This window comes from Plecotus auritus (assembly GCF_963455305.1).
Source record: "Plecotus auritus genome assembly, chromosome: 2".
Classification (NCBI taxonomy): Eukaryota; Metazoa; Chordata; class Mammalia; order Chiroptera; family Vespertilionidae; genus Plecotus; species Plecotus auritus.
In genome coordinates, this window is record NC_137771.1 from 70,081,553 (window position 1) to 70,109,024 (window position 27,472).

The window sequence follows — 27,472 nt, forward strand, 5'->3', positions numbered from 1 at the left end:
TTCTCCCCAGTAGGAACTGATATTACTTCTTTGAGGGCTCCCGTAGGTATTCAGTGTGTACACATACCTATGATTGCACACAGTACTTACATTTTTTTCCAGTAAACACATTTTACACTTCTTGTGTACCTCCTTTTTTTCACTTTACAATGTATTTTCAACGTTGTTGTATATTTATAAAAATATAGCTGAATTTACTGGCTGCATATTATTCCAGCATGTGCACATGTTAAATTATATTACCAATTTATATAGATGAATGTTTTCGTAGTTTCCAATCTTTTGCCATTTAAAGTGATAAGTCGATGAGTTGTTTGTAAGTATATTTATTTAAACATGCACAATTCATAAAGTAAACATGCTATATCAACGCATAGGAACATTAATTCTGTCTAATGAGGACTAGGCATTGATATCCTTTAGTAGCACCTTTTTTTGTTTAAGACTTGGGTGAATGAAATTGAAAGAATACACACTAAAAACAAGTCATAGCATATATCCAGTCTATAATTTCTTTCAAAGGAGAATTATTTCTTTTTAAACAGTGAGCCAAGGCCTCTCACAATATTACCAACAAGTTTACCAGGAGCACACAATATTGAAAAGACCTCTACAGCTTTTTCAATCCAGGAAGTATTATCATTTTGAGCAGTATCAATCATATTTCTCAAATGATTGATCTCTGCATTCATCTGCTCAGCTTTCTTTTCAAATCCTTCCCTAAGCAGATCTTCCTGAACCTAAAAAAAGTGAGAAGGGAAATTAAACATTTTAAATTCCTATGTTTTTCAAGAATTTCACTTTATATTTAATAACTCTTTCCTTTCACTCTTAAAATTGTTCTCTCTTACACAATCAAGGATAATTTTGCAATAAGGAATAATCCCGTCTTGGACCTAAACACTGAAAGAAAGCATAGTTTACAGTCTTACAAATATTTACATATCTATAGGGTTTTGCTAGGATGCTAAGCCTGGCCTGAAGACAAATGTAATGTGTGCCAATCACAATATCAGTTGAGAAGTAACCTTGGTTTGCTGGCACCAGTTCTCAGGCTCACTTGGAATAATATGGCCAACCAAATGTAGAAATAATGGGAAATTATACATTGCTCTAGAACCCTATTATAAACACATTCAGATAGCGATCAGGAATTCTTCCTTTGCCATGAGATGACTTGGGTAGACTCTCCATACCCGGAAACAGTGCAGCATGTTTGAAGCTGTCATATCCCTGTATTTTTAATCTGGACATTTCTGATAGTTTATTGTCAGCATAGATCTACCTTAGAGTCTTTGGGTGGTAGCAGGGTTCCTGGTAATAGGCAATGATCTTGGTAAAGTAAACCAGTTGGTGTTCATAATAAATACAAGTGTTTCAAATAGATGTTTATTCAGGCTAAATAAGTCATTTTAAAATAACCCAAAATCACACCTCAGAACTTATTTATATTTTCTAAGTATTCAGAAATGAGATGCTTGTCCTGAACACTCCAGAGTCTATACACAGAGTAGATTTCAAAGATATTTTTACAAAGAAAGGGGACAAGGGGAAGATTCAAGGTTTTAGCAAATCACAAGTAGTAAATGGCATTGGTGTTGCCTCCATAGTCTTGCTATAACCTTCTCCATCCCACCCTACGTACCAGGACAATGACCATGGAGCACTACTGAGACCATGGCAGGACTTACCTTCATTTTATGCTCCAACATCATATTCTGCTCTCTTAGTATATTCTCTCTTTCCCTCTCGATCTTCTCCTTCAGTTGCAATATATTTTCCTCAAGACTCCTCTTCTGTGCCTCCATCTGCTGCTGCTGCTCCTGTAGTTTCTGTCTCATCAGCTCCTGTTCCTTCTCAGCTGCCTCCTTCTTGGCCCGCTCCGCTGCCCCAGGGAGGTTTGAGAGAGGGAGGAAAATTAGGTGAAAACTAATCTCTACCCTCCTGAGCTCTGAGAACAAACCAAACTGAAAAGAGAGGTGGAAGAATCTGAATTGCTCCCTTGCCACACCATCAAGAGCATATTTCAGAGTTTGATGGGAAAGACCCTGGCTGGCTGAGGTGCCCTGGTTTTTTCAGAGTTAGAGAGTATGTCCCACAAAGAACAGAAAGCTCCTTGTTTCAGGAGGTTTTGTTCTCACAGCTGTCAATGACACTGCAGGTACCTACCACCCATTGTGAGCCCAGCCCTGTCCCTTACCTGCCATGGCCTTTTCCCCATCCGTGAGAGCTTTGTCTGCCTGCAGGATGGAATTCTCTATTGCTGCCTGCGACTGCAGGAACCTCTGGAGAACCTCATTTGCCTGAGAAGACAAGAAAGAACAAAGAACTTCAATTTTCATTGAGAAGAATGGGCTTCAAAATCACCATGTCCATGTTATTTTTCCTTCCTGATTAAAACTTCATCATGTCTCCACACAGTTTCCAATCTCATTAGAGAGACCAAAAGCTCTTCATACCCCTGAAGTCTCTCTCCTAGTGCTACATTCTTCTCTTCACTCTGTGTTCCATACAGTGAGAACCATGTTCAGTGCTGCAAAACCACTGTCTCTGGTGCTTTTGTATATTTACCTTTCAGGGAGAAATGTTGTCTCCAATTAGTGCTGCTGTTCTCCTCTGCCACTTGCTGGCTGTACCTTTAAGCAAGCCATTTTAACCCATCTCTGCCTCTCAGTTCAGATGTGTGAAATGTTCACACAATGTATAGATGCCTCTTAATGCTACTTGAAGGGTAAAATTAAAATTCTAGGAAAAGAACTCAATTTATGTCTTAACATTAAGAGTTCAATAAATATTAATTGCATTACTATCATTATTATTTTAATATTATTAATTGGTATCATCACCTATATAACCAACTATCTCAGATTCCCAAGTATTTTAATGCTGTATGCAATTATGTACATGATTGAATTCCTTTTCTCTTTTGATCAGTTTTGAATACAAAAACTCTGACTTTAACTTGTAAATTGTCTGCCTTTAACTCACTGAATGTTATATTGTTGGATGGAAAATGATTATTTCTCTTCTGTCCTTTATGGAGTTCAGAAATCCATATTTTTTTTTTTGAGAATGAACATTGTGACTCTCCTTAGGAAGAGAGACCAAATTATGGGCCTTTAATGCTAAAACAGTCATGATATCCCCATGCTCCCATATTACCCACAATCGGTGCTGTGACTGATTTCTAGGAGACCCTCTTGACTTTAATCTGTAGGTTCCCTGTGCTCCCCTTATTCCTCACCTTCACTCCTTTCCTGGGCACTTGCCAGTAGTCCCGTTCAATCCTTTCCTTTGTTTCCATGTAGAGTTTGTGACCACCAGGAACAGAGAAAATGCCTGCTGAAATATCCTCCATTAGGGACTTGGAAAGCTGCTCAAGTTTATCCTGACAGTATTTAACAGATGCATCTTCATTCTGCAGCAAGAACTTATCCTTCTTATCCTTTATGATTTCCTGCAAGGGATATATAGAGGGCTGTCACCAGGAGAAAGGAACAGAGGAGAAAAAATTCCAAAGAATCTGGTGGAAGGAAGTCTAGCTGTGGTCCTCATAAGAAAAGCATTCTGTTGGAGAAGGACATGGAATAAAATAGGAATTATAAGGCGTCCTTTACTCACAACCCTGAAAAGTCCATGTGAGGCAGGGGAAAGCTTCTAACCCCCTTGGGTCTCAGGTACTTCATCAAAAATGTTAGTGTTGAATTCCCTTATCTCTATGGCTCCCTGCAGCTGTAACTTTTGTTAATTTCATTTTCAATGACACAATGATACAACAAGGAGCCATAGGAGTTGAAAACAGCCTGGTATGAGGGTCTGTTAAGAGACATTTTGTTCCTGAGAGTGGGAGAGTCCCTCAAGAAAGTGACAAGCCAAGGAATGACTTCTGGGTGTTCAGGGCAGGCTTGAATTCAAAATAAGTATTCAGTTCAGAAAGACATCTATACTGATTATCAGAGACCAGAGAAATGTTTACATAAAGTACCTAAGGTTTGGTGGGGAGAGGAAGAAGAAAATGCAGTCTTTTGAAACTCTATCCTTCATAAGAATCCAGACTACTAGATCCATGAGTGAGGGAGGATGTCTGGGATCAGAAAAGTTCTTCCAGGCTTAATTTACAATGGAAAGGTCACAAAGGGTAAATAAATACTAAGACAAAGTACCACAAGATTCTTCTGGAACTCCTGGTTGTCATCCTTGAAGGAGTTCTCCATGAAGATTGCAATGGCTTCCTTCTCACAGGCTGCATGCAGGTCCAGCAGCTCCTGCAGGGTGTCTGTGGGGAAGCTAACTCTCTGGGCCATCTGCTCGCTGTAGTGGTTGGCTGCCTTCTGAACGGCCCCAGAGTTCTCAAGCTGGGCCAGAATTGTAACTGCATTCTCCAAACAAGGCACTGCTCCACTGTTGATGGCATCCACATATGTCACCACCAGAGTCCTTAGCCCTAATAAGCCAGGATTTTTAAGAGATATCACTCAACAGAATCTATGATTCAGAGACTACATTTCTAAATCTCTCTGTCTGTCTGTCTCTCACAACCAAACACACACATATGTGCGCATGTGCACACACATACACACACACACACACACGCAGGCACACACTACTTCCATCTACTGTTATTGGTCTACGCAGTTAGTTAGATATTAACAAGAGACCAGGGGGCTAATGAAATGAGACATTTGATAAATCCTGATTAAATAGAAAAAAATAGTCTTACAAACACCTTGGGGAGTCCACCCAACTAACCAGGATGGGAGAAAAATGGTGCAGAAAGAATTCCTTTACTAAGTACCTGCACACTAGGAGTCAAATGACCAAGCAGAACTATGAAGCATGTGCAATAGCAGCCAAAATGTGGACCATATGTGGGGGAGGGCACAACCTGGGAAAATCTGGGGGAAAGATTGCATAGGGGAAGGGCACAAGCCCTGAAGAAAACAAGAAAGAGATTGGATAGTTTTAAAGAAAGCCTGCTCTTTTCCAAACCCAAATATATATGGGGAAGCTTAACAAAAACATCAGGGCAGTAGCTGCTGTCTAGTCTTCCAGCTCTCTGTCTACCTGAGAGTGTACTTTGCTTTTCACTTTAATAAACCTTGCCATTATCACATAAAACTCCTCCTACATCAAGGGTCCCTCCAATTCCTTTCACACAACACCACAGAAGAACATATTTCCTACAGTAACACTATTGTCCCATTGACTCTTAATTTTTATGTTTCTTTAGACCACAAGGCTAACGTAATTCAATATATTCCTTTATCTAACATACTAAAGGGTATCTGAAAAACATAATTTCCCATTGAAAATCTTAGAGGCAAATTGCTTACATAGGTAGACAGATGAGGCAGGGTAAATGTGATCCTGTATTTTTCTGAATTCTGAAGCTTCCTGTAAATTTTCAGAGCTTTATGGGCTAAGGTGCATTGTTAAATTGCTCTAAACCCCAAAAATATCTTTTGTATTCTTCTTGCAAACCTCATTCATTATAAAGGACTTCAATTAAGGAAATAGTGTATTCTGTTTTTACACCCAGTTAGTGATTCATTATTAGTAGAACACTTTTTATATGTACGGATGCTATAGATTTTGCTGTCAATGGTTGTAATTTTGGAGAGGAGTTTATAAACACCCAAAAGTGTGATAAGTATACATGTGTATTCGTGGAGTATGAATATCTGTAGACCCATAATTCTATGTAGAATCAAAAATAAATCCTAGAGAACACATCCTATAATATATTCAACAAATATGAGGCCCCAAAAAATGTGAAATGGAGACTCACGTTTCCCAGTGACCGTGATTCCCTTCCTGAGGGTCTTGGTCTTCGCCTGGGTGAGGATGTAAGAACAGAAATTCTTTGTTTGTTCCTTGAAGTTAGGATCCAGTTGGTTGTCTGCAACCTTCTCAATATTGGCTAGGAGTTCTTTGTCATTTATTGGCCGGTCAAAGACAAAACACTTTCGTTTTGGAAAGAAATGCCGGATGCACTCTCTGGGGAGATTGGATATTTGGGCTTTGGGATTCCTGCCTGAAAGATTAAAACAGACAAAAACAAAAACAGGTATTACAGTAGGAGCAGTCTGAGGACAAGAGATCTAAAGATTTTTATGACAGGGATTTTTGTATCTTTGCCATATTCTCTCTGTATAACTTGTTTATAACTCCTTTAGCATGACATCCAAATGCTTCTTTAACATCAAATTTACCAATGATACAACTTTGGGGAAAAATTTTGGAAGAGATTAAGTATTCTTAAAAAACAATTACAATAACCTATTTTTGTTGTCAGACCTAAAATGGTAGAGTATTGTTTATATTGTCAATATTAGCTACTGAATGAATAACAGAAACATGGGTCAAATGTAAGTTTTTGGTCTACTTGATCCCATGGGAAAATGAAGCTGTGGATCAAGATGAAAATCTCAAACAATACTTAATGAAACAATGTTGGAAATAACACCAGATTATCTAAGGAAAACTGTTTAGATGCTAAAAATAATGTGTACAACATTAGTTTTTAAAAAAATAAAATCCTCTGAAGAGTGAAGAGTAAATGTAGCTAAAACATAATTTTAAGATATCACCATTAGTCTCTAAACTCTTTAAGGTAAAGAATTATATTCATTTCATAGCTTTGCTGTTCTGTGTAGCCCATTTCTCATTGTTTTGAGAAACCATAAATAGAAACATGAAATCAAGAGTGTATAAATCAGAAGTGGAATTTCTTTCAAGGGTTCATCAGATACCTACATGCCTATGTAAATATAACGCATTCAAATATTTTTATTATTTTGAAATTGTAGCATGGGTAAATATGGGGAAATTGAAAAAAAAGCTATGATACAGATAGAAAGAATTAACATTATTAAAATGTCTATAATGCCCAGAGAAATCTATAGATTCAATACAATCCATCTCAAAATACCAATGGTGTTTTTCACATCACTACAATAAATAATCCAAAAATGTATATGAAACCATAAAAGACCCTGAATAGCCACAGAAATACTGAGAAAGAACAAAGTTGGAAGTATGATGCTACCTGATACCAAACTATAATACAATACTGTGGTAATCTAAGCAGCATAGTGCTGGAATAAAAACAGACATATGGATCAATTGAACACAACAGAGTGCCCAGAAATAAACCCATGCAAATACAATCAATTAATAGATGACAAAGGAGGCAAAACAACATACAATGGGGTAAAGGCAGCCTAGTCGGTGTATGGTGTTGGGAAATTGGACAAATATGTGTAAAAGAAGTGAAACTATACCACCTTCTTACACCATATACAAGAATAAGCTCAAAATAGATTAAAGACTTAAATGTAAGACTCAAAACCATAAATTTACTAGAATAAAACATGGACAGTAAAATCTCAGACATGAAGGCCAATACACATATGAAAAGATGTTCAACATCACTAATAATCAGAGAAATGCAAGTTAAAACAACAATGAGATATCACCTCATGCCTGTCTGAATGGCTCTCATTAATAAATAAACAAGCAATAAGGGTTGCTGAGGATGTGGAAAAACGGGAACCGTTATGCACTGTTGGTGGGAATGCAGATTTGTGCAGCTACTATGGAAAAGAGAATGGAGGTTTCTCAAAAGAATTAAAAATAGAACTACCTTATGGCCCAGTGACTTCTCTTCTGGTTATATATCTGAAGAAATCTAAAACACTAATTCAAAAAGAATATATGACTCCTATATTCATTGCAGCATTATTTACAATAGCCAAGATATGGAAGTAACCTAAGTACCCCAAAATAGACAAGTAGATAAAGTGTAGGTAGTAATATACACAATGGAATACTACTCAATCATAATAAAGAATGAAATCATACCATTTGAAATAGCATGGATGAATCTAGAGAGTACTGTGCTCAGTGAAATAAGTTAGACAGAGAAAGACAAATATCATATGACTTCACTTATTTGTGGATTCTAAAAAACAAAATAAACAAACAAAATTGATACAGACTAATACATATAGAGAGAAAAATTGATGGCTGCATGAGGAGAGTTGGGGTGAAAAAAGTGAAGGCATTAACAAATACAAGTTGGTATTTAGAAAATATTCATGGAAATGTAAAAAACAGCATACAGAATATAGTTAATAATATTGTAATATCTATGCATGGTACCAGGTGGGTACTTGAAATATAGGGGGAATCTCATTGTAAAGTATGTGTCATCTAACTATTATGCTATATATTTGAAAATAATACAAAATGATATTGAGTGTAAACTACAATTGAAAATAGGTGTCAGTGAGTGAGGGACAATTAAATCCAGCAGGAATATCAGAGGCTAGCAGACTGGGATCTCCTGGACAGGGAGCACCAACCATTGCCAGCGGCACTCCCTGGGCTGTGGGGCTTGGGCACAGAGCCCTTGCCATCTTGAAGGGGAGAGCAGCCCCTTCTAGGAACTCATCAGCACCACCACCCAGACTGGCCTTGGACACTGCCCGTGACCCTGCAGCCACTCCAGTCAAAATCCTGTTGCCTCGCCCGCCGACCTGCAGATCCCTAGGACTTCCACCTCCAAGGGTGCATGGCTCCCACAGCAGTAAGTGTGATGTCCCTCTCCCTGGCTGTCGACCTCCAGACACCACAGTCATGCCTTTCCAGCGTGCAGGCCTCCTGAGCCCACCACCTCAAAAGTGGCTCGTCAGTGCTGCTGTGAGCCCCCACTGGGTGCACTTGTATCCAAACAAGGGAACATGCCCTGGCAATAGAAATTGGAACCCGCTCCTTCCTGGCTGCCTGCCCACAAGCACGGCAGGTCACACAGCTTCAGTGCCAGGGACCCTCTGAGTGCTCTGCCTTGGCAAATGACCACTGGGTGTCTCTGTGAGCTGCCGCTAGGCTCGTGAATCCAATCAAGGGCACAAGGTCCCAGCAGCAAAAACTGAGTCTTCCCAATCCACAGCTGCCAACTGCCAGACACCACAGTCGTGCCTATCCAATGCACAGGAAAAGGCAGCACTGAACACAAGTAACTTGACTCTCAGCACCCACATGCTGGGACTCTGTTTCTCACTGCATGCACATGGGATCCCTAATTCTCAGTGCACGCAAACTGAGCTCCAGTGACTCCAATTCTTGGCACACATGCACACAGGGACCCTGATTCTTGGCACAAGGTCACACCAAGCGACAGAGACTCCAATACTCAATTCTAGGCATGTGCATAAGGTGACCCTGACTCCTGGCATGTGCCAGGGGACTCTGATTTTCGGTGCATGACTGTAGGGACTTATTTTTTTCCGTGCGGTAAATGCGGGATCCCAATTCTAGGTGCACACTTGAGGTTGCAATGAGCACCAGTGACTCTGATTATTGACACATGTGACACCCACTGACCCACAGCAGCCACAGGTCTCACTGTTGGAGCTCTTCAGTGACACTCTGGTGGTGCAACGTTCCCACTGCACACAGCTCAGGCCCCCGCAACTCAGCGTTTGGACCTTCTGATGATAGTTAGAATGAAAAGACAAGGAAATAATCCTCAGAGGAAAGAAAAAGAGGAATCGCCAAGACAGGAAATAACTGAAATAGAGACATGCAATGTGACAGAAAAAGAATTCAGAGTAATGGTCATACAGTTCATAAAGTGGATGGATGAGAAAATCAACAACCTATGCAAAAATCAGGAAGAAATCAAAAGTGATTTAGCTACAATCAAAAATGTTATGGAAGGTTTCAACAGTAAACCAGAAGAATCAGAGGACTGAATTAGTGAGTTAGAAGGTAAGGTAGAGAAACAAGCCCAATCTGAACTCCAACTGGAGAAAAAAATTAAAAAAACAGAAGAAGAGCATAAGAGAACTTTGGGACAACACAAAATGAAGTAACATACGCATAACAGGGGTACCCGAAGGACAAGAAGAGGATCAAGGACTAGAGAATCTATTTGAAGAAATAATGACAGAAAACTTCCCTGATATGGGGAAGAAAAAAGTCACACAAATACAGAGATTCCCAAGAAAGATGAATCCAAAAAGACCCACACCAAGACATGTCATAATTACAATGGCAAACGTTAACAACAAAGAGAGAATCTTAAAGGCTGCAAGAGAGAGACAGACAGTTACCTACAAAGGATCCCCCATCAGATTATCAAATGATTTCTCAATAGAAACACACCAAACTAGAAGGGAATGGAATGAAGTATACAAATTGATGCAAAGCAAAGGACTGAATCCAAGAATACTCTATCCAGAAAGACTATCAATCAAAATTGAAGGGGAAATCAGGAATTTAGCAGACAAAAAAAAAAATGCTAAGGAGTTTATCACTAGCAAGCCAGCAATGCAAGAAATGCTAAAGGGAATGCTGTGAAAAGAAAAAATAGACAGGGATGAACACACAGGCATAAAGTACAGAAATGTCTACAAACAAGTACCAATCAATAATAACATTAAACTTAAATGGATTAAATGCTCCAATCAAAAGACATGGAGTGATTGAATAGAATAGAAAACATGACCCATATATATGCTGTCTTCAGGAGACCCACCTCAGAACAAGGGACTCACACAGACTGAAAGTGAAGGGATGGAAAAATATCTATCAGGAAAATGGAAATGAAAAATATACTGGGGTAGCAATACATATATCAGACAAAATAGACATCAAAAATGAAGGCCATAACAAGAGACAAAATAGGCCACTTCATAATTCTAAAGAGATCAATACAACAAGAGGATATAAGTCCAGTAAATATACTATATATGCACCCAATGCAGGAGCACCCAAATACATAAAAAAAACTTCTGTGAGATATCAGGGGAGAGATTGATAGCATTACAATCATAGTAGGGGAATTTAACATCACTGGATAAATCCTCTAGACAAAAATTAACAAAGAAACAGCAATCCTAAATGACTCACTAAATCAGATGAACTTAATTGACATCTTTAGAACATTCCACCCCAAAACTACAGAATATACATTCTTCTCAAGCGCACATGGGACATTTCCAAAGATAGACCACATATTGGGACACAGGCAAAGCCTCTCCAAATCCAAAATGACTGAAATCATATCAAGCATCTTCTCAGATCAGAATGGCATAAAATTAGAAATCAGCTACAATAAAAACAATCACAAAAATTCAAACACTTGGAGGCTGAATAGCATACTACTAAACAATGAGTGAGTTGCCAAAGAGATCAAAGAAGAAATAAAAAGCATCCTGGAAACAAAAGACAATGAAAACATGACAATCCAAAATCTTTGGGACATACTGAAAGCAATCCTGAGGGGGAAGTTTATAGCATTTCAAGCCTACCTCGAAATACTGTTAACAAACCATCTAACTCTGCAACTTGAAGAATTAGAAAGAGAGTAACAAGAAAAGCCCAGAGTGAGCAGAAGGAAGGAAATAATAAAGATCAGAGCAGAAATAAATGACATAGAGACAAAAAAAAATACAAAAGATCAATGAAACTAAGAGCTGGTTCTTTGAAAGGACAAACAAGACTGATGAAGCTCTAGCCAGGTTCACCAAGAAGCAAAGAGAGAGGACCCAAATAAACAAAATCAGACATGAAAGAGGCGAAATAACAACAGACCCCATAGAAATACAAAGGTTTACAAAAAAATATATTATGAACAACTCTATTCCAACAAAATGGTCAAAATAGAAGAAATGCACATATTCCTAGAAAAATACGACCTCCCAAGACTCAACCAGGAGGAATAAAAAACACTGAATAGGCTGATAACTATGGAGGAAATAAAAGCAGTAATCAAAAAAACTTCCAACAGTCAAAAGCCCTGGACCAGCCAGCTTCACAGGGGACTTTTATCAAACATTCAGAGAAGAAATAAAACCTGTCTTCCTCAGACTATTCAAACAATTCAAGAGGAAGGAACACTTCCAAGCTCTTTCTATGAAGCTAATATTACCCTAATCCCATAACCAAAAAAGAAAAAAACAAAGAAAGAATTATGGGCCAATATCCCTCATGAACATAGATGCCAAAATTCTTAACAAAATTCTAGCAAATCAAATCCAGCATTACATTAGAAAGATCATACACCATGACCAAGTGGGATTTATTCTGAGGATGCAAGGATGGTACAATATCTGCAAATCAATAAATGTGATACATCACATAAAAAAAACTGAGGGATAAAAACCATATAATCATATCCATTGATGCAGAAAAAGCATTTGACAAAATCCAACACCCTTTCTTGATAAAAATGGTCAGCAAGGTGGGAATAAAAGGATGATACTCAATGGCAAAAACTAAAACCATTTTCCTTAAGAACAGGAACAACACAGGGATGCCCACTCTAACCACTCCTGTTTGACATAGTACTGGAAGTACTAGCCATTGCTATCAGATAAAAAGAAGAAATAAAAAGCGTCCAAATTGGAAAAGAAGTAAAACTGTCCTTATTCACAGATGACATTGATATTGTACATAGAAAACCTCAAAGACTCCATAAAAAAAACTACTAGATTTAATAAATGAATTCAGCAATGTAGCAGGATACAAAATTAGCACCAAGAAGTATATGGCTTTCCTATACACAACTAATGAACTCACAGCAAGAGAAACTAAAAAAGCAATCACATTTACCATTGCAACAAAAAAATTGAGATACCCAGGAATAAATTTAACCAAGGAGATAAAGGACCTGTACTCAGAAAATTTTAGGACACTAAAGAAAGAGATAGAGGAAGACATGAACAAATGAAAGAATATACCATGTTCATGGATTTGGTAGAATCAACATCATTAAAATGACCATACTACTCAAAGCAATCTATAAATTCAATGCAATCCTCATTAAAATACCAACTACATACTTCAAAGACCTAGTACAGACTCTCCAAAAATTCATCTTGAATAAAAAAAGACCCCAAATAGCTGCAACAATCTTGAGAAAGAACAATGTTGGAGGGATCTCAATACCAGATATCAAGCTATTCTACAAAGCCACTGTTTTCAAAATTGCCTGGTACTCGCACAAGAACAGACATATAGACCAGTGGAACAGAACAGAGAACCTAGAAATTGACACAAGTCACTATGCTCAATTAATATTTGACAAAGGAGGCAAGAACATACAATGGAGTCAAGATAGTCTCTTCAATAAATGGTGTTGGGAAAATTGGACAGATACATGCAAAATAATTAAACTAGTCCTCCAACGTAAGCCATACACAAAAATAAACTCAAAATGGATAAAGGACTTAAACATAAGATGGGAAACCATAAAAATCTTAGAAGAATCCATAGGCACTAAAGTAAAAGACATTTGTCATAGCAATATCTTTATTGATACAGCTCCTAGGGCAATGGAAACTAATGAGAAAATAAACAAATGGGACTACATCAAAATAAAAAGCTTCTGTACAGCAAAAGAAGCCATCAACAAAACAACAAGAAAGCCCACTGCATGGGAGAACATATTTGCCGATGTTATCTTTGATTTAAGAGTTTAATCTCCAACATTTACAGGGAATTCATATAACTTAACAAAAGGAAGGTAAACAATCCAATCAAAAAATGGGCAAAGGACCTAATAGGTACTTTTTGAAAGAGGACATACTGAAAGTCAAGACACATATGAAAATATGCTCAAAGTCACTAATCATCAGAGAGATGCAAATCAAAACAACAATGCGGTACCATCTCACACCTACCAGAATGGCTATCATCAACAAATCAACAAACGACAAGTGCTGGCTAGGATGTGGAGAAAAAGAACCCTCCTTCACTGCTGGTGGGAATGCAGACTGGTGCAGCCACTGTGGAGAACAGTATGGCGTTTCTTCAAAAAATTAAATGGAACTTCCATTTGATCCAGTAATCCCACTTCTAGGAATATATCCCAAGAAAACAGAAACACCAATCAAAAAGGATACATGCACCCCTATGTTCATAGCAGCACAATTCACAATAGCTAAGATTTGGAAACAGCCTATATGCCCATCAGCAGATGAGTGGATCAAAAAACTGTGGTACATCTACACAATGGAATACTATGCTGCTATAAAAAAGAAGGAATCTTACCATTTGCAACAGCATGGTTGGAACTGGAGAGCATTATGCTAAGCGAAATAAGCCAGTCAGTGAAAGATAAATATAACATGATCTCACTCATTTGTGGAATATAAAGAACACTATAAACTCACTAGAGGCCTGGTGCACGAAATTCGTGCATGGGGGTGGGGGTGTCCCTCAGCCCAGCCTGCACCCTCTCCAATCTGGGACCCCTTGAGGGATGTCTGACCACCTGTTTAGGCCCAATCCCACCGGGACTGCTGGCTCCCAACCACTTGCCTGCCTCTGCCTGATTGCCCCTAACCGCTTCTGCCTGGCAGCCTGATCACCCCCTAACTACTCCTCTGCCAGCCTGATTGATGCCTAACTGCTCACTGGCCAGCCCAATTGTCCATAACTGGCCTCCCCTGCAGGCCTGATCGCCCCTAACTGCCCTCGCCTACTGGCCGGATCACCTCTAACTTCCCTCTCCTGCTAGCCTGGTCCCCCCCCCAACTGCCCTCCCTGCAGGCCTGGTCCCCCCCAACTGCTCTCCCTGCAGGCCTGCCCCCCTCAACTGGACTCCCTACAGTCCTGGTCCCCCCCCCCCCAACTGCCTTACCCTGCTGAACTGGTTCCCCCGAAGTGCCCTCCCCTGCAGGCCTGGGTCGCCCCCAACCGCCCTTCCCTGCAGGCCCAGTCGCCCCCAACTTCCCTCCTCTGCCGGCCTGGTCACCCCTAACTGCCCTTCCCTGCAGGCTTGATCGCCCACAACTGCCCTCCCTTGCAGGCCTGGTCCCTCCCAACTGCCCTCCACTGTGGCCATCTTGTGCCGGCCATCTTGTGTCCACATGGGGGCAGCTATCTTTGACCACATGGGGGCAGCCATCTTGTGTGTTGGAGTGATGGTCAATTTGCACATTACTCTTTTATTAGATAGGATATGTATAAAGATATTAGAAAATTATATGCCCATTTTAGAAGAATTATGTCTAGTTACATGAAAGACATTTTTTCATTAGTAGGTTTTTCATTGTAATTTTATGCCAAACTAGTATTTGATCAGCTGTTTTCCTCAAAACAGAAAAAGCAGAAGCTAAAATAATAAACATAAGTGCCTGCTTTTTAGAAGATTTTAGCACTGCTGTTTTAAAGTTACAGTTGGGTTCTCAGTTACAATGTGTAAAGAACAAATTGATTATGAATAGTTTTACTCTACTTTAGGCTCTACTTTTCTTATGTGAACTTAAACTCCAGTCCATAGAGCTTTTCAACCCATTCCCAGCCACCATTTCTGCAGACTTCTAGTCTCAAGTACAAATGCAACTCCAGACATGATGTTTAGTACTTCCCATCTGTATTGGACCATCCACCGCCCATCCACACTATGTTACCTGGAATCAGCTTCAAGGCATTCTCCAGGTACTCATCTGCTGTGATAGGGTGACCATTTAACTTCAGCTCCAGGGTGAAATCCCGTACGGTCCAGATAAAGTCTGGAAAGAAACTCACAAACTCTGCTGAATCTTCTACTCCATCTGGTGTGGGGGAGGACTTTGCCCTGATGAGTTCTGTCAGCTCTGTCACGTACCTAGGACCTGGCTAAGGAAAATAAACTTTCTATCCACAATTCCCACATTTTTCTCATTCAAAAAAACAAAAAATAGTATTACAAACACTCTCTTTTACTCTGGTTCCCTTGGTCTACCAAAAGCAACTAAGTGAGAGGAAAGGAGAAACTGACTGGATCTCCATTTCCATTGACACCATGACACATGGAAATTGGGTTCCTGGAAGGATACTGCAGCTGCTCCAGGGCCTGGTGGTTGATGGTGCCCAGGCTGTTGTAGACGAAGCTGCTACACAGAAGCACGGCCAGGGCAAAGATCCACGAGTCATTCTTAGGGTCGCCCTGGAAGTACAGTAGGGCAAGACATTCAGGGGTTTACCCTATAGAAATTCATTCAGACACTAAGTCTAACAGTCCTTCCTTTTATTTCAGATAATGCACTCACAATGCAAACAAGCAAATTTAAAGATGGGAATAAATATACATATGAGCTTTAGCAATTACAAAAACATTACTTGTGAATGTGATTTTTGTCATAACAGGGTTTTCTTTTTAATGAATTGGATGAAATAAATAACATATAAAGTAATTTAGTGCAGCACCTGGTGTGCTATTATGTTAAATGAACGGTGTTAGTACATATTTATTCTACATATATTTGTTGGTCATGGACTATATAAAATACTCCATAGTTAAAATAACTGGGGATATATCCAAGAAGTGTTTATGAGAAACTACCGAATATTTCCACTGTTGTTAAAATAGAAATCAGTTTAAAATGACAAATATTACTTTCAAGGTGAGTATTTCAAAGCCATGATGAACATCTACAGCAAGGAATATAATATAACAAGGATAATATCTATAGTATGCCACATCAAAGTAATGTATATAAGCATTGGAACCTATAGCTCTAATAGTAAATTAAGGGAGGAGGGAGAGATAGTATCAACCGAAGAACTTATATGCATATATGCACAAAACGTGGACAATGAAAATAGTATGCTGAACGTCTGCAGAAGGGATAGGTGTGAGGAATACATGGTCAATAGGAGGGGGAGAAGGGAAAAATATGTAATACTTTCAATAATGAATATAAATTTTAAGAAGTATTAAATTAAAATTTACAAGTCTAGCATGGAAGACCAGAGCTCTGAAAGTTGGAAAATTTTACATAACATAAGCAACTTGATTGAAAATTAAAGACTTAGCAGAGTGTGAATTTGAATAAGTGAAGGTATCCTGCACATGGAGAGACCCACAGAAGCAAAAGTAGACATGGCCACATACAGAAGTCTTTTCAATAAAAGTAGAGTTATTTGATCTGACTGGAACAGCGGGTAGGTCAAGAAGTTAAAACTGGATAGTGGGTCTAGTGCAAACAGATGAAGGATCTTAAAGGAGGGGTTAATTTGTTTGAATAAAATACAGCAGATGTAAATAACGGCACGATACAGAATTTTCATTCTATTATAAACACTGTCTGAAGTTTTTCCCCAGAGCAAAAGTGGAAAATACCTAGAAAAATTTGGAGGGAAATGCTGATTTGTCCATTTATATTCCAAAGCCCAATTTAAAAAAATAATTACAATAAGAAGTGGGACTTATGACAAACAATAGGTTATACAGACAGCAAGACTGTTTGATATATACATAAAAATAAACACAAAATTTCTAAGGCTTCTTTGGGTAGAAATAAAAAGTTGTAGAAATGTAGGTACTATCTATATAATAAAAGCCTAAGCGACCATTACGGCTGAATGACCAGAATGACTGGTCCCTATGATGCACACTGACCACCAGGGGGCTGACGCTCAATGAAAGAGCTGCCCCCTGGTGGACAATGCGCTCCCACAGGAGAAGCGCTGCTCAGCCAAAAGCCAGGCTCACAGCTGGCGAGCTCAGCGGCAGTGGCAGAAGCCTCTCTTGCCTCTGCAGCAGCGCTAAGGAGCAGCAAGCTGAGCAGTAAGAAGCAGCGGCAAGCAGGCAATGTAAGAAGCGAAGGGTCCCAGACTGCAAAAGGGTGCAGGCTTGGCTGAGGGACACCACCCCAGTACATGAATTTTGTGCACCAGGCCTCTAGTTTCCAAATAAGTCTCAAACTAAAGCAGAAAAGGAGAAATCTTTCATTTCATCCTTCAGTAGAAAACTAAAATATCAAAGACCCATCTTAAAATGTTGTAGGACAAACACATGCTTTTATAGAACCATCTCATTCAGAGGTGTCGCAAAGTCTTCCAGAATGCTTGGTGAGTATTTGGTGAACTTCACCAGAGGACTGCAGACTTTTTGAGGGCAGGGCTTTTACATGAGTCACTAGTATCTACAGTACTAACTTAGAGACCCAGGAATATGGTGTTCAACAATTGAATCAAATTATTCATGCATTGCCGAGAAATAGAAAAAATTTACTCAATGTACCATGACACCTTACCTAGAAATAAGAGTCAAACAAGCGAGCATTTGCCTGATACATAGTTGGATTTCTAGATTTCAAAAATAGATCAAGCAGTTAAATTAAATAGTTCATTATGAGAATATCCAAGTTGAAAACATTTTATCTGTGACTCTATGCCTCACCTTTTCCACATCACCCAGGCCCTCAGTGTCTAGAAGGACCAGAATGCAATCAGGCTTATTGGGGTGAGGCACACACCACATCCAGATGCCCTTGGTTTTAGACTGCACCGTAGAGCCCAGAGGGAAACCTATAAAAGAAGGGGGAGACCCAACCCACAGTGACAATAGACAATCTAAGCAGCCAAGGGAATATAAAATCAGACTTTTTGGAATGGAAGTACCCCAGAATATAAGATGGTGCTTTCTCTATTTTGTAAGAATGCTTTACTTTGCATGTCATCTATTTCAAATAGGAGATAAATGTTAACTGTGAAAATGATACCCAGCAAGAGCTCAAAATGTAAGTGAAGTGGACCCATGAATCAGACATAATAAAAGTCACTGAATACCATAATAAGAGCATTTTAAAGAATGGTCCAGTAAAGGCTGAATAGAAGTGGATAGAAGAGAGACGTCTAAAGAAAAAGAAATTCAGATAATATTTTTCCAATCAAAGAGATAAAAATAAAAATGGCAAATGGTGTGGGAGAGGTTGTTAACAACAATGGGATGTGAACTCACAAGAATCTTTAAACATGGTGATAGATATGCAATTATCTTTATATATTCATAGGAAAAGAAAAATTCTACAGAGAGAGTAAAACATATTATGAGCAAGAGAGGAGGCACAATATCAAGACCTCAGTGTTGGCACAGGTAAAAGAAAGAGTCTATGCATTACTAGGAGCGATTTTCCTTAACAGAAGTAAAACTATAAATATGGCAACAGAATATATTAAATTAATAATTTAGTGATGATAATTAGACTTTAAGTTTGGTTTATTGAGAGGAGTTTAGTTCTCTCTTCATGTAATCAGGGAAGAAAACTAATAAGCTGTGATTTAGTTAGAGTAACAAAATTGGCCCTGGCCTGAGATAACATTAATTAAGGTCGTAACTTATTAGTAAGAATTAGAATTAGAAGGTTGGTTTATTGAAAGGAATTTAGCTCTTTCTTCAAGTGACTAGTGAAGAAAACTAAGAAACTGTGAGACAGCTAGAGTCAAAGAATTGTCCTCTGCCTGAGACACCACTCACCGTGATTCTGTCCTGCAAGCCGATTCATCAAGTAGGATTTGCCTGTACGATACAGTCCTACAATGGCCACGACCACCACTTGCTGAGAAACCTGGTCAAGAATCTCTAGAGCTTCCTGATTCACTGATAGATGCTCATTGTTGTTTTCCACCAGGCAAATGGGGGCCATCATGTTGGGTGTAGATGCCATGGCAACCTGCAAACCTAGAAGAACATCCCAGTAGAAATAAGCTGACAATGTTATTCTCTGAAACAGAGTTGTGCAAAGCACCCACCATCTTAAGACAATATGTGTGTTCTACTTTGTTCCTGTCATAGTAAGCATAAGCCAGGACCTGCAATGAAAAATTCATCTATTTTTGGTTCGATACTTTCAGTGAATCTCTGCAAGGGCCAAAGTGTTCCCAATGCTGTGAGGAACTCAGATTGAATGTTATTGCTGGTGTTGGGCAGCAACATCTTATAATGCAGTAGAGTGGCTCTACCCTATGCCAGGATCACCACTGAGAAGCAAAACCATCACCTCATGTGAATATCCTCTCCCCAAACATAAGGCTTAACCAGCTGCTAAGAGGATAGTGAGAAGCAGATACTGAGGAAGGACCTGCCTGGAACCAGAGCAACCTGGGGACAAAGTCAAGGTATTTTAAGCCACAGGTTTCATGCATCTCTCTGTCTCGTGGTCCTAGTTGTTGAGAACAGCTATAGAACTAGTGATGAGTATGACTAGTATTCATCACAATCTGAGATTTTAGCCTGACAATTTGGTTTGACATATGACAGACCAATAAAATGTAATATCTATGGCTCCATTTATGATACTGAAGGGACTGAAGGAGTTTGGGCTCCAGAAGAAAAACAGCTTTTGATTTTTCTCCTTTCTTAGAAGTTTTCAAAATCCTTTAGGCCATAAAGTTTAACAGTCATTCCCTGTTTAGAAAAACTGAGTCATGTGATATATATTTTGTTTTTCAAAATGAAGTGTGCATCAAAATTTAAAAATAGATTGATGTTATAAGCCAATAAAAAGTATATATTAATAAAACTGTCAGTAAAGAATAACAAGCACTCATCCCAATTTTTGCATCCTCCATGTCCTGTTAAAAATATCTTTGTGATTGAAAAAAATCAACAACTTATGTAAGACTCTAGATGAAATAAAGAGTGATATAGCTACCATAAAAAACCACTATGGAAAGTTTCAATAGTAGACTAGGAGAAGCAGAGGAGTGAATTAGCGAATTAGAAGATAGGGCAGCAAAACACACCCAAACAATTGGAAAGAAAAATTAAAGGCCAGGAGGAGAGCCTAAGAGAGCTTTGGGACAACATGAAACAAAGCAACATACAAATAATAGGGGTGGCAGAACGACAAGAAGAGGAATAAGGTTTAGAAAACCTATTAGAAATAATAATGTCAGAAAACTTCCCTGATTTAGGGAAGAAAAAGGTCACACAAGCACAGAGAGTCCAAAACAAGATGAACCCAAAAAGGCCCACACCAAGATTCAACGTAATTATGATGGCAAACGTTCAGGACAAAGAGAGAATCATAAAGGCTACAAGAGAGAGACAGAAAGTTACAAAGGATCCCGCATTAGACTATCAAATGATTTCTCAACAGAAACATATCAGGCCAGAAAGGAATGGAAGTTTACAAAGTGATGCAAAGCAGGGGACTGAATATAAGAATACTCTGTCTAGAAAGTCTATCATTCAAAATTGAAGGGGAAATAGGAAGCTTCACAGACAAAAAAATGCTAAGGGAGTTTATTACTACCAAGCCAACAATGCAAGAAATGCCAAAGGGCCTGGTGTAAAAAGAAGAAATAAAGAAGGAAGAAGGAACAAAGGCACAAAAAATAAAAATGGCTACAAACAAGTACCTTTCAATAATAACTTTAGATGTAAACAGACTAAATGCTCCAATCAAAAGACACTGAGTGGCTTAATGAATAAGAAAACATGACCCATATACTGTATATTCTGTCTACTAGAGACCCACCTCAGAACAAGGGACTCACACCGACTGAAAGCGAAGGGTTGGAAAAACATCTTTCAGGCAAAAGTAAATGAGAAAAAGTTGGGGTAGTAATACTTATACCTGACAAAATAGACCTCAAAGTGAGATCATAACAAGATATAGGGAAGGCCACTTCATAATACTAAATGGATCGATACAACAAGAGGATAAAACTGTAGTAAACATATATGCACCCAATGCAGGAGTACCCAAATACATGAAAAAACTCCTGGAAGATAACAAGGGAGAGATCAACAACAATACAATCATAGCAGGAGACCTTAATACCCCACTGACATCACTGGATAAGTCCTCTAGACAAAAAATCAGCAAAGAAACATCAATCCTAAATTACTCACTAGATCAGATGGAATTAATTGACATCTTCAGAACATTTCACCCCAAAGCCATGGGATATAAGTTCTTCTCAAGTGCACATGGGACATTTTCAAAGATAGACCACATATTGGGTCACAGGCAAAATCTCTCCAAATTTAAGAAGATTTAAATCATATCAAGCATCTTCTCAGACCACAATAGCATAATATTAGAAATAAACTACAATAAAAACAATCAAAAAATTTCAAACACTTGGAGGCTGAATAGCATGCTATTAAACAATGATTGTGTTACCAGAGAGATCAAAGAAGAAATAAAGAAAAACATCCTGGTAACAAATGACAATGAAACACAACAACCCAAAATCTATGGACACAGTGAAAGCAGTCATGAGAGGGAAGGTTATAGCTCTACAGGCCTACCTCAAAACAAAACAAAACAAAAAAAACAAACAAGTAAAACTGGTAATAAATTATCTAACTCTACAACTTAAACAATTAGAAAGAGAGCAACAAGAAAAGCCCAGAGTGAGCAGAAGGAAGGATCAGAGAAGAAATAAATGACATAGAGACCAAAATAACAATACAAATGATCAATGAAAACAAGAGCTGGTTCTTTGAAAGGATAAACAAGATTGATGAAACCCTAGCCAGGCTCACCAAGAAGCAAAGAGAGAGAAACCAAATAAAATCAGAAATGAAAGAGGAGAAATAACAACAGACCCCACAGAAATACAAGGATTGCAAAAAAATACTATGAACAACTCTATTCCAAAAAACTAGACAACCTAGAGGAAATGGACATATTCCTAGAAAAATGCAACCTTCCAAAACTCAATCAGGAAGAATCTAAAAATCTCAATAGGCCAATAATTATGAAGTAAATTGAAGCAGTCATCAAAAACCTTCCAGCAAACAAAAGCACTGGACCAGACAGCTTCACAGGAGAGTTTTACCAAACATTCAAGGAAGAACTAAAACCTATCCTCCTCAGACTATTCCAAAAAATTCAAGAGGAAGGAACACTTCCAAGCTCATTCTATGAAACCAGCATTACCCTAATACCAAAACCAGATAAAGACAACACAAAGAAAGCGAATTACAGGCCAATATCCCTCATGAACATAGATGCCAAAATCCTCAACAAAATTCTATCAAATCGGATCCAGCTTTACATCAGAAATATCATACACTATGACCAAGTAGAATTTATCCCAGGGACGAGAGGATGGTACAATATCTGAAAATCAATAAAAATGATATATCACATAAACAAATTGAGAAATAAAAATCACATAGTCCTATCAATTGATGCAGAAAAAGCATTTGACAAAATCCAACACTCTTTCTTGATAAAAACTCTCAGCAAAGGGAATAGAGGGATCATACCTCAACCTAATAAAAGCCTTATATGACAAACCTACAGCCAACATCATACTCAATGGGCAAATATTAAAACCATTTCTCCTAAGAACCGGAAAAGACGGGGATGCCCACATTCACCACTCCTCTTCAACATAGTGCTGGAAGTGCTAGCTATAGCAATCAGCGAAGAAGATGAAATAAAAGGCATCCAAATTGGAAAAGAAGAAGTAAAACTGTCATTATTCGAAGATGACATGATACTGTACATAGAAAAACCTAAAGACTCCATCAAAAAATTATTAGACTTAATCAATGAATTCAGCAATGTAGCAGGATACAAAATTAACAAGAGACATATGAAAACATGCTCAAAGTCACTAATCATCTGAGTGATGCAATTCAAAGTGACAATGAGGTACCATCTCACACCTGTCAGAATGGCTATCATCAACAAATCAACAAAAGACAAGTGCTGGCAAGGATGCAGAGAAAAAGGAACCCTCATGTACTGCTGGTAGAAATGCACACTGGTGCAGCCACTGTGGAGAATAGTATGGAGTTTCCTCAAAAAACTAAAAATGGAACTCCCATTTGATCCAGTGATCCCACTTCTAGGAATATATTCCAAGAAACTAGAAATACCAAGCAGAAAGGATATATGCACCCCTATGTTCACAGCAGCACAATTTACAATAGCTAAGATTTGGAAACAGCCTAAGTGCCCATCAGCCGATGAGTGGATTAAAAAACTGTGGTACATCTATACAATGGAATACTATGACGCTATTAAAAAGAAGGAACTTTTATCATTTACAACATGGATGAAACTGGAGGACATTATGCATGTATATTAGCATAACCAATGGACTCAGACACTGGGGCGGTGGGGGCTTGACCGGGCTGGAAGGGATGGGGGAAGGGGTCAATTGGGGAAAAAGGAGACATATGTAAAACTTTAGGGAAAAAACGGTGGTACATCTACACAATGGAATACTATGCTGTTGTAAAAAGGAAGGAACTCCTACCATTTGCAACAGCATGGATGGACCTGGAGAGCATTATGCTAGGCCAAATAAGTCAGTCAGAGAAACATAAATATCACATTATCTCACTCATTTGTGCAATATAATGAACAACATAAACTGATGAACAAAAATAGATCCAGAGACAGAGAAGCATCGATCAGACCATCAAACCTCAGAGGGAAGGTAGGGGACAGCAGGTGTAAGAGGGAGAGATCAATCAAAGGACTATATTGCATGCATATAAGCCTAACCAATGGACACAGACAACAGGTGAGTGAGGGCATGAGTGGGGGTGTGGAGGTGGCAATTGGGGGATAAGGATACATAGTAATATCTTAATCAATAAAGGAAAAAAAGACAAATAAATAAAAATTATCCGTGTGAAAATATCAAGTGGGTGTGCATAATTCCTGGACATGTCTGACCTAGGACTTTGTTAGGGCAGAGAAGTTACTTCTTTTTTAAAAAAAATATATTTTATTGATATTTTATAGAGAGGAAGGGAGAGGGATAGAGAGTTAGAAACATCGATGAGAGAGAAACATCTATCAGCTGCCTCCTGCACACCTTCTACTGGGGATGTGCCTGCAACCAAGGTACGTGCCCTTGACCAGAATCGAATCTGGGACCCTTCAGTTCGCAGGCCAACCCTCTATCCACTGAGCCAAACTGGTTTCGGCAAGAGATTACTTCTTATATTCCAGGAAGTGCTGTGCTGGTCCTTCCTAATTTTCAGAACATACCAAGAATGAAGCTGAGCCAGGCAGTGTCCTAAGCAAGTTTGAGCCTGAGCAGTGAATTATAGCAGTGTCAGGGGACAGCATGGTCCTTTCCCAACTTTTATGGATGTGACTGGGAGCTGGGGGTGAGGCCACAATCATAAGGCAGTCCATCTGTGTCTGGCCCCCTTTCTTTCTTTCTTTCTTTCTTTCTTTCTTTCTTTCTTTCTTTCTTTCTTTCTTTCTTTCTTTTTTCTTTCTTTCTTTCTTTCTTTCTTTCTTTCTTTCTTCTTTCCTTCCTTCCTTCCTTCCTTCCTTCCTTCCTTCCTTCCTTCCTTCCTTCCTTCCTTCCTTTCTCCCTCTTTCTCTTTTTTCATCCAATAAATAATGGCATCCCAGAGCTCTCTGAGCCAAGTCTGCTCTTGAGAAAAAAATTAAATTAAAAAAATTTAAATTTAAAATTTTGTGTAAGCAGTGAATCTAATGTGGAATTAGAATAGGACCATAAGTCCAACCTAGTGCACATTACAATGAGGAACACTGAGCTCATGCCTGAAGAAGCTGCCTCCATGCCCCATCCCATTAAACAGCCAGGAGAAGACCCTAATCTCTCATCTCTCCATGCACCCACATTCTCTGCTCCACTTGCTGCTGTCCTGGTTATGGGAAGTCCTACTAAGCTGTCACCTCACAACTACCACTGCCCCTAACAGGGAAGCTAAAGCCAGCAGCTGAGCCCTGCAGTCCAGGCTACCAGGCTACAGGTGTCCCTACCTCTCCAGTCCTCAGTCCATTCTGAATCAGAAAGTGAGAGGTTTAAGCTCAGGACCAAGTTGCTGGCAAAAGAAAGTTGAATTTCCACTTCTGTCCCACAGCTCCTCAGGTCAGTGTGTCCCAGAACAAGCTCCCAGGTCCTTCTCACTCCCCCTTGCTCCCACTCCTCCTACCACTTTTCTGTCACTAGTTTACAGAAGTTTAAAAAAAAAAAAAAAGCTGAGGAATTTTGTTTTCATTCTTACAGGAGACTCAGCAAAACAACTGAACCTAAAAAACAATAACTGATGTAATTTTTTGGTAGGGTCTAAACATTTGGAAACTGCAGAATAAAAACCCGGCTTAGACCTTATAGATATTTTTAATAGTTGATTAAAATATGTGAGAATGAAATATTTCATCTAAATACCACTTTATAGAATCTTTGGAATGCTATATACAGTTAACACAATAAAAAATGTTTTAATGTTTAAATTGTATGTTAAGGATCATCTTCCCTCTGTTTTTTCAATGTCCCACAGACATCAGGGAAATGTGTGAGATGGGGAGGGGAAGATGGAGGAAGTGACTGCAACCAGCGCTTCTTAGGAAAGGACAGGTTTGGTTCCTCAGTCACAGAAAGGACTTCAGCGCCTTCAAGCGGGTGATGTAGGATGCACCCCTCCGTCTCCCAGGCAGGGCTCTTTGTGCAGCCTGGGAGGGTGCCAAAGAGGGAGCAGGGCATCCCAGGAACAAGCTGTGCCCGCTGCCACCCTGCAGCAGCCTTCCATCCAAACAGAGGGGCTGAGCTGCCTCCAGCTTATAGCCCACAGGCCACCCCTCCTCTGCCCCCACCATCGGCCAGCTGCCTCCAAGGCTGATGTTATTGTTGATGTTACTTAATGAACATGTGCGTGGAAATCCAAGTCTCTGAGCCAACTTACCTGTCTCCTAAGCTGCAGACAGTGGATAAGTTCTTGCCTCTCGCTGCCTTGCTCCTCCTGAGTCTGGCTCCCCAGGGTGCTCAAAGTTCTCTTTAGAAGCTGAAAATCAAGCCGGATATTACAGCGAAGCAGTTTTCAGTGTGGTTGAGAAGAACCGAAATAGAAAGGACACATCCTTTTCAGGGAAGTTACGTGTTGGATTTTCATCCCCTCCCTCCCTCCTCGCCCCCCGCCCCACCACCACCACCACAAGGCATGCAGGGTGGATGACATTTCTTCCACACCCAGTTTGGAAATCCCAGGCTGGCCCCTCCTCCTCATGGGGCTTGTGTTTCCTGACCCCACATGAACACAGAGCCGCAGGGCTGAATGTGAGCCAGTAACAGCAGGCTGACAGGTCTGCAGCCTGCCTCTCAGAGGTACTTTGGAAAGGCAATGAGGTTTTTCTTATTGTTGTTGTTGTAATTTTATGCTAAGACTGCCTTTTCATTTCTGGCTTTTTAAAAACTTATTATTAATTTATCCTTCTTCATTATCAATAACTGTGTGCATAAAACTCCTATTTTCCCAATCAAGAGATAGACCCTAGTATTTAGTAGCACATTCTCCCACTTACTGCTGTGTGTTGTTTTTCTATGTGGTGGCTCTGTGGGGGATTGTAAGGGTCCTGAGTTTATATTTTGAGTGTTTCTTTCAGTGAAATAATATAAAAATACAAACTCAAAACTAAATATTCAAAATGAACAAACCAGTCATAACCATCAACAAATTTTTAAAAGTTGACAAGTGCCACAGATATTATCTGTTTTCTGTTTTTTTTGTCTATTAAGTTTCATTTCCCATATTTGCATTTTCATCTGAATAATAATTCAGAAAAAAAAAAAGTGATTATAAAGGATCCCACTCTGTTAAACTATTTTAAAAAACTGTGTAATCAAAGTATTTTTTGTTACACCTATTGTCTTCTGGATGGATATAAGTGGGAATTGTGTTATTAGAACAACTTTAGGTTAGTTTCATTGCCTATTTTTCACTGCCTAGAATATT

At 39.1% G+C, this 27,472-nt stretch overlaps 1 protein-coding gene across 1 annotated transcript; it reads right to left on the minus strand.

Annotated features, from left to right (window-relative positions):
- Window positions 1-312: 312 nt before the first annotated feature.
- On the minus strand, window positions 313-26,656 carry LOC308242859 (guanylate-binding protein 6-like). The gene is made up of 11 exons (XM_080657556.1): window positions 26,426-26,656; window positions 19,259-19,462; window positions 18,182-18,309; window positions 15,834-15,943; window positions 15,426-15,622; window positions 5,789-6,034; window positions 4,164-4,444; window positions 3,245-3,457; window positions 2,201-2,303; window positions 1,692-1,885; window positions 313-740 (listed from the first exon to the last, which is right to left on the minus strand). The coding sequence occupies exons 2-11, from the start codon at window positions 19,446-19,448 to the stop codon at window positions 528-530; spliced, it is 1,875 nt and encodes a 624-aa protein (XP_080513682.1). The 5' UTR covers window positions 19,449-19,462; window positions 26,426-26,656; the 3' UTR covers window positions 313-527.
- Between the last annotated feature and the right edge of the window lie 816 nt (window positions 26,657-27,472).